The 9,308-nt window shown below is 37.7% G+C and overlaps 1 protein-coding gene across 2 annotated transcripts in view; it reads left to right on the top strand.

The window, feature by feature from the left end:
* Window positions 1-9,039: 9,039 nt before the first annotated feature.
* LOC121381734 (calcium and integrin-binding family member 3-like) overlaps window positions 9,040-9,308 on the top strand; it is a 48,711-nt gene continuing 48,442 nt past the window's right edge. For both annotated transcript variants that reach the window (XM_041511092.1, XM_041511084.1), the window contains exon 1: window positions 9,040-9,193. In XM_041511092.1, coding sequence (XP_041367026.1) covers window positions 9,143-9,193 — 51 coding nt within the window. In that variant the 5' untranslated portion in view covers window positions 9,040-9,142. The remainder of the gene's footprint in view (window positions 9,194-9,308) is intronic.

The raw sequence follows: 9,308 nt of genomic DNA, 5'->3' as shown, positions 1-9,308 counted from the left end.
TGAAACATTTAGTCATTCTGACACGTGGTATTAAGAGGAAACCCGCTACATTTGTTTTTTTATTAGCAGAAAGAGATGATACCACAACCTTTGATAATGCAGTCGTGGAGCACTAGAAGCCGGTATCTTGAATACATGTTTGTCTACCTGTATATTTGAAGCAATGATTATTGTTATTTTTTAATAACATGTCCCAAACAGAACCCGAGTCTTATATAGTAGCTGTATCTTTAACAGTATCCGTATTAACCATCCATTTATCAAAATAGAAGTCCCCGGATTTTAATGGTATGGTAGAAAAAAATTCCGCTGTCGTTACTGCAGTACCTTCTAATAATATACTTCCCATGTTTCTAATAATCGCTGATTAAACACCAGTGTTGTCCGTTCGTAACAGTGCTCGACGACTGGTATTTGAGAGACCGTGATATGCCAGATGTGGAGCACTGGCAATATGGGCAATGTTTAGATATTGTCTGTCATAAAAGCGATGTGAAACACAGTTACCGGTTAAATAAGAAAACATTCCTTTCCTTTACTCATAATAAACAACAGATCAACGCCATTGCCATCTGTTTTCAGCTAATCTTTTTCACAGTTACCAAAGTAGAATGTCATATATCGCGTACACTTTACCGTTATCGTATATATGGAATCTGAGAGAAAAAAAATTGTTCGTTCAGCATCGGATATGCATGGAACAACATGCTCGCTGTTTTCTTTAAAATGTCTCCTGCGAAAGTAAAGCAAATGCATATCATGCGCCCCCCCCCCCCCCCCCCACACACACACACCATCCCCCAACCCCCCAACCCATTACAACCAGTGCATGAGCTAACTTCACAGCTGAACTTTCCCACAGACAAGATAACATAATATGTCATGACCTTTGATATACCAGTTGTCTTGAACTGATTAGGACGGGGGGAGGGGGGGGGGTGCAATCCGAGAATGGGTGACGTCCACTATAACGTCCACAAAGGGAATTCGATCCTACAACCAAAGCACCTCAGTAATGCGCTCTTCCGACTCAGCGGGACCCCCCCCCCACCCCCCCCCCCCCCCCCCCCCCCCGAAAAACCACTCTCTTTGGCGCACGTGCTTCACTCAGCACCAGGCGCACAAACAGTCTAACAATAATGGCAATGCCCAGCGTGCATGGAAACATGCTACCGACTCGCCGGCATGACTAATTATTGAGTCGCCGACGTATGATAATTTTTGCGATAACCGTGCGTTAAAGCTGCAATCTCGGCTCCCCATCTCACAATATTGTTTTCTAACACCAAAATACAAAGACGGCTAGTTTTAAGAAACTCGTATGGTTTCTCTATTATTGGATATTGGCAGCTGCTGCCTTAATACGACAATCTGGTATATAGAATGCCATTTAAAAAAAAAAATTAAACGAAAGAAATATTGTATTAAATAACTACACACTTAACTTGACGCCATATAACCGTAAATAAAATGTGTTGAGAGTCGTGAAATAAAACATTTCCTTCCTTCCATCCTACAGATATTATAAATATATATATAAATAAATACATAAATAAATAAATAAAGCAATCAACCAACTAACCAATCAACCAACCAACCAACCAATCAAACCAACCAACCAATCAACCAACCAACCAACAAACAAACAAATAATCAAACAAACAAAAACAAGGAACATTTTACCATAAGAATGTTGTTTTGGTGCGTGATTTGAATGTAAAACTAAATGATCCCGTTATTAAATGACTATGTCCATCTCGCGAACTTGCCGATCCGCTACTGATTGACGTTGAGTACAAACCAGTTTGCCAACTCTCATAAAAAGCACAGAGAATGTGTTGTCTGGCTGACGGTTGCTAGGTAGTGGGTTCGTACCTCATTCAGTGCGTGTAATTTTACATACCTTACACGTATGCATGGTATAGTTGGTCGTCTGCTTACACCACCAACCACAGACACTTGTTGAGCAGAACAGAACAGAACAGAACAGAACAGATCTTTATTTCACTCAAGGCCATCAAAGGCAGATTCCTTTTTTTTTTCTTCTTTTTTTTTAATCGAATACATGAGTGAGAGTTGTGAACTGGAGCAGACTTAAATCAAGTTGGAGGAAGCGCAATAAGTATGAACTAAACAATTGGAAAAATAGTCAAGTTCATGACTTAGTCAACTATATAATCCATAGTTAGGACATTCTGTGTCTGACTATAAGCACGAAATTTAAGTTTTAAAAAAAATCACCAAAACCCAGCCTCCGCGCAGACGCACACACACACACACACACACATACACAATCCCCCCCCCCCCCCCCAACAAAACAACAACAAAAAAACAAACCCAACCACCAATAAACAAACAAACAAAAAATATCCACCAATAATTAAATAATATAAATAAATAAATAAATAAATAAATAAATAAATAAATAAGTAAATAAACAAACAAACAAACAAACAAACAAATGAATAAATAAATAAATAAATACAACTAACCAAAAACCCCACAAACAAAACCAACAAATTCCCATCAACATCTATAAGTTTACCATCATGTTTTGAATATATTAGTGCTCAGTCAGTATTAACGAAACATACTATGCGATGTGAAATGTGAGAACATGCTCCTTTAAAGGTTTTTGTACCAAGTGTAAGTGTGGGTGTGTGTGTGTGACTACTCGCCAGATATCGGTAGGTAACCAGATCGGTTCCAGATGGGCAAATTATGCCGATAGCTGCACACTTCAGAAATATCCCATTACAGAAGGACCCGTGATGTGCTTCCTTTTTGTGAAAAGAAATAATGTAATGTCTGACACAAAAACGTATTTCTATCTAGAATATGTAGATTAATCATATTTATAATTTTACAAGAAAAAAAAATCCAACAACACGGACAAGCAAGGTAGGAAAATAAAGAGGCAGAGACAAAGAAAGGGGAGAGACAGACAGAAAAATAGAGAGAGGGCAAGAGAGAGCAAGACCGAGAGAGGGGCCTGGAGAGAGATAGATAGAGAGAGAGAGAGAGAGAGAGAGAGAGAGAGAGAGAGAGAGAGAGAGAGAGGGGGGGGGGAGAGAGACAAAGAAAAATAGAGAGAGGACAAGAGAGAGAAAGACAGATTAAAAGAGTGGCCAGGAGAGAGAGAGAGAGAGGCGGGGGGGGGGTGAGAGAGAGAGAGAGAGGCAGAGAGAGAGAGAGAGAGAGAGAGAGGGCAGAGAGAGACAGACAGAATATATTCCTGTTAACTTCAAGCCCATAGGCGTACGGGCTCCTATTTTTGTAAGGGGACAGTCTGGCTTTTGCCGAACAAAAATGCCCGAATCTGGATAACAACATTTATTCATATTAGCATCACTACCAAACAGCTATATAGGGTTGCAAACGAATTACTATGCATTTTTACATGAATTGCAACTAATTTTGAGTGAATAATGATGGAAATACATGGTAAAAAGGTCTCAGGTTAGCACATTTTGCCCGAATATCTGTATAATGTTTGCCCGAATTTAAGGTTTTGCTCCAGCACTAGGGGTTGGGGGGGGGGGGGGGGGGGGCAGATGTGATTTTGAAAGAAAGAGCAGTGACCGTTACAATTAAATTTATCATGAAATAAAATATAGAATAATAAATTATGTTTGATAACCTAATACATAATATAATAATTATTATGTAGTTGCTGATTAAACAATGTGACGAGAGACATTAGTAGTTTAGTCCATACCTGTGACGTCACACTATTGTTCTAGGTGTAGGTTATTTTCCAAGAGCCTACACCTATAAAACAATTCAGTTTGTGCGTTCAGGTCAGATGGTAGTCGAACCCACTACTGACAAATTGTGCACATTGTAAACAAGTACAGCGTTTAAGCCCACGAGATTAATAATTCAAAAGTACTACATTGACATATGTTGTTCCAAACAGTGCTCCGTGATAGGTTTACTAAAGGCAGTAGCATGGACGATACTGTTTATATATTTATATTTATTTATTTTTAAAATGCATTTTTTTTTTCTCCAGTTTTCCGATTTTTTATTTTTTATTTTCGCACTGTCTCAAGATATTGAGCTGAAAATATGTGTTCATCTTTATTAATCATGTACAGATAAAGTTTCACTTCCATGACATTTATCTATTTTTGAAAGAGATTTTGGCCCTTAAATTTAGAAGATACGAAAACTGGTTGAGCTCCGGTAGGGTATATGTACAATCTAATTAAAATTAGCTCCACTATTACATGTGGATCTAACACCAGCCAGTTGGAGTTCATGTCCACCAATCAAAACCTTACTTGCAGAATCATGCCAGTGATTTGAAAATAATTTGAAAATATTCCGAATTATCCTGAGGGTATACGATATGTTTCATGTGAATTACGAGTGCCTTATTTAGACCAGTAGAACTAATTTTAATCGGATTGCTAACAACACTGCGTAGTCTCCAATGTCCAGGTAACATTTCGTCTGTAAATAATAATTTAAATATTGACTAATCACACTTCGCCTTTTATAACGTTATTTGGGAGTATACAAATTCTAAAAATATCGGGCGAGTCTATTTTAGGCCGCTGTACAGCGAATCATACCAATACGAACGGGATAGGTTATCAGTCTTCAATTTTACATTAAAAATTATTTATTTATTTATATAAAAAAAAACCCCAGCTAAATCAGTCTTCAGTTTTACATTACAAATTATTTATTTTATAAAATAAAACATGTTTTAAGGCATTCGTAATTCACACGAAACATGTCGTATACCCTCAGGATAATTCGGAATGTTTTCAAATTATTTTTAAATCACTGGCATGATTCTGCAAGTAAGGTTTTGATTGGTGGACATGAACTCCAACTGGCTGGTGTTAGATCCACATGTAATAGTGGAGCTAATTTTAATTAGATTGGGTATATGTATTGCTTTAGCAGTAGGCCTACTCTTAGAATGCTTATTTCAATATTATTATTTTGCTCGCCTGTCTAGACGACCCCCACTCTAAGACAATAATAAAAATTATGTCAATATTACCAAAACATTTGACATCCAATAGCCGACGATTAATAAATCAATGCAGTGGCGTAGGAAGGTGCCAAAAAGTGTGTGTGTGGGGAGTACACTTTTATATTTACACACTTTTACACTATTATAAAGCTAATCTAAAGCAAAATATCTGAAAAGTGGAGGGCACATGCACCCCTTGCCTCCCCCCATTTGCTACGCAAGTGCAATGTGCTCTAGTGGTGTCGTTAAACAACAAACAAACACACAAAGAAACAAACTCCTTTCTACCAACACCCATGACACGTTCGTACACACCTCTCCCTTTTCACGCCAACGCTTCTCGGGGAATGTACTGCACTTCTTTTAAGGTAACAAAACTCATAACAGACTTTCGCAAAATAACTTTTAAACACTTTACGAGCAGATCGCCTTGGAAGCTAGTCAAGTCCTCTGTCTAAGAATATTTTAAAAGCATATTTGTGTTGAACAGTAGTCAGATTCGAAGCTAAAATTAGCTCACAAATTCCCCGTCTGACCTTGTCGGTTCCACACAGGTACAGATACATAATTTAAGAAACGCGCTTATCGGCGTGTGAGGTGCGCTCGCACATACATCTCGCTCCCCGGAATAGGCTGGCAGGCAGGCAGGGAGAGAGTTTCGAGAATTCCAACAAAAACAATCAACACTTTACTTTCCGCTTGTTTCCAGGGTAACCACAATGTAGCGTTAACGTCAACAGTGCTTTTGACCAATTCTTACTCATTGATTCTTTCTAAATAATTTATGAATGTAAGAAAAAAGTAAAGTTTGTTTGATTTAACGACACCACTTGAGCACATTGATTTTTTATCTTATCATCGGCTATTGGACGTCAAACATATGGTCATTCTGACACTGTTTTTTTAGAGGAAACCCGCTGTCGCCACATAGGCTACTCTTTTACGACAGGCAGCAAGGGATCTTTTATTTGCGCTTCCCACAGGCAGGATAGCACAAACCATGGCCTTTGTTGAACCAGTTATGGATCACTGGTCGGTGCAAGTGGTTTACACCTACCCATTGAGCCTTGCGGTGAATGTAAGAAGGCGAAATTGTTATTTAACATAAATAAAAATAAAACATAAATTTATGCCGCTTCTATATTGTTTCAGATGTCAACGACATGACATGACAGGGCCGTAGCTGGGTGGGGGTTGTGGTCAGTCCCCCCCCTCCCCCCCCCCTAAAAAAATCCGGGGAAAATAACATGACCATTTACTAGTTAATATTAAATATGTAACCTCTTTGAATTGGCAGCAAAATGGTATTTCAGAGCCTCTTAGATTTCAAAATTTCCAGGCTGTGTAGGAGGGGGGGGGGGGGGGGGGGGGGGGGGGCGCATTATCCCGGACCTCCTAGTGTATTGCGCCTTCAATACACGTTTGTTCCAAGAATTAATACAATCACTAATACACCAATGACAATGACAATGAATTTTATTCTCATAAACTGTAGGATTACAGTATAGAGAAGAATGTGGTACAGATATATAATAACAAATTAAAAGGCACATGCGTGGAAGTTTAACGTGGAGGACATACTCTCTCACATATAGTTCTTATTAACAGACATAACGTCTTTAATATAAAAATACTTTTGCCATTAAACAATTTATTACATGAAAATATAGTTGGATGTCTCGAATATTTATCAGGTATACTTTTTCTCACATTTAGGAACGTTACATTTAAATATATAATAATATTCATCTCCAATTTCGTCGATATCACAAATATGACATTTTCTGTTTTCTCTCAGAATATTATACCATCTTCCAGTTTTAATCGGAATTTTTACATTGCATGTTCTAAAATTATATAATGCATTTGCATTTTTTTTGAGACAGCACAGTAAAATAACTTTCTAATTTCAATTTATGTTTGAAAAGTCTGTAATTAATACCCTTTGGAGACGTTTCAATTTAATTTTTCCACATTTGTATAAATTGATAATTTTGGACACCAACTATGTACAGGAAGAAACCTGTCAGTACCTACGTATTTAACCGGAACATTATTGAAAGGGGGTGCTGTTGGGTTTATTATTTACAGGCTATCACACGCCATGATGTCTAAGTTTACAATGCTTTTGACTTGACATTACCAACATAATATTATTTATAGCTTCTTGCTTAATCTTCTGGTCGTTCTGTGTCGGTATATATTTATTTACCTCCAAATGCATTTTATGCGAAACAGAATAGGTGCGACACCCTCTTTAAAATTTCTGGATCGACTATTGAATGTGGACAAAGTTTTGTTTAACGACACCACTAGAGCACATTGATTTATTAATCATTGGCTTATTGGATGTCAAATTTAGTTTTGTTTAACGACATTGTCAAACATTTGGTAATTTTGACATATAGTCATAGAGAAGAAACCCGCAACATTTTGTTTCCATTAGTAGTGAGGTATCGTTTATATGCACCATCCCACAAACATGATAGCACATACCACGGCCTTTGATTGACTGGAACGAAAAATAACTCAATGGAACCACCGACGGAGATCGATCCCAGACCGACTGCGCATCAGACGTGCGTTTTACTACTGGGCTTCGCGTCCCCCTCCCCCCAATTTTAACAAGTCTGAATGTATATATAGTGAGGACCCCCCATACCCCGCTCCCCCCCCAAGAAAAAGAAGAAACCCGAAGAAAAGAAGAAAAAAACACACGAGAAAAGTGTCCTTGTTATTTTATAAGAACTTTTTGTGCCATAGCGAAAGGGGTTTTGTTTGTTTGTGTGTTTGTTTGTGTGTTTGTTTGTTTAGGACTCCGCCCTTTTGCTATTTCAGGTACTGCCCTGGATATATCCCTCAACTAAATATAATTATAGCTTGAAGTATTTATTACATGAAGCTTGTTAATCTGACCAATCATTTGGCAGTATTCATGGTTTCATGGTTTAAAGTAAACACCGAACGTCGATATTGTGACATTAACAAACTCCAGGTTGTTGTTGTGAAACTATGTTCGAAATACCCAACAGCTGAGTCAGGTAATTTAATAAAATAAATACCAACATGGCCGTTTGGAAATTAGTAGGGTATATATTGTAGATTTTAATAACGTAAAGAATTTATAAATAGTTTTCACGATAAGAACATCGTATCGTTCGTTTTATATGTATGGGCGGATGTAAATACATTATGAGGTAAACTTTTGTATTCGTGTATTAGAACATTTCTAGCCCAATCAAGGTAGTACCTTGCCTAAAATAACTGAGTGTAGAACAAACTTGGCCTTTGATCCGGTTTAAAAAGAGGGTGGAGTGGAGAGGGGGGGGGGGGTGCGTGTGTGTGTGTGTGTGTGTGTGTGTATTATATAATAAGAGCGTCTTCTCGATCTAGACAAAAATTACACGTGTGTACTGGGAGGGGCAATTGCCCCTTGCTTCCTACCAATCACGGCCCTTCTCAGCATCTAGTAGATTAAAAAGGTGAGTTTTAAAATGTATCAATATACTGACCTAAAATTGCGTTCTTTAGGCACTTACCGGTATTATTTTATAAATAGTATACTGGGCATACATGGTACATTAAACTAGTCGTGACTTCAGCTTTAAAAAAAAACTATATATATATATATATATATATATATATATATATATATATATATATATATATATATATATATTTATATATATCATCAAGGCAAATTAAATTAAGATTACGTATTCAGGGCCGTAGCTAGCGGGGGGGGGGGGGGGGGGCATCCGGAAAGCATTATAGAAACTTAAAGAAAATTCTCTTCTGAACTGTTTAAGGAGTTTTAGACTATTAACTACTCAGTTGCCCCCCCCCCCCCCCCTAAAAAAATCCTAGCTACGGCCCTGGTATTAAACAAAACAAAAGGAGAAGTGTTCAATATTAATCTACATTTTAAGTACCATTTAACAATCCTGAAATATAATATAACACACAATGCTATCATACACCGCGTGTTGCCAAAAATATGGTGCTCTTGTAACTAATACGGAAATTAAGACCGGAAATGACAATGACTGAAGTTTAAGTGGCGGTAGTTTACGCCTTCTTTAATCTGCTTTAATTATATTTGCCTGTTGTAGCTAAATGGTTTTTTTTTTTTAGCAACTTAAGTTACAAATGGGTAGTAAAGTTTCAAGTTTTTCAGACAAGCAGTTGGAAGAATATCAGGTAAAGAAATCAGCTTACACAGAAGAAAAACATCACACTCGCCCCCCCCCCCCCCCCCCCCCCCCCCCACCCTCCCACCCTCCCAAGAAGAAGAAAAAGTGCAGTTGTGTGTGTC

Source organism: Gigantopelta aegis, chromosome 2, assembly GCF_016097555.1.
Source record: "Gigantopelta aegis isolate Gae_Host chromosome 2, Gae_host_genome, whole genome shotgun sequence".
NCBI lineage: Eukaryota > Metazoa > Mollusca > Gastropoda > Neomphalida > Peltospiridae > Gigantopelta > Gigantopelta aegis.
Note: the sequence above shows the minus strand (reverse complement) of the source record. Positions and strands in the feature narration are given on the sequence as shown.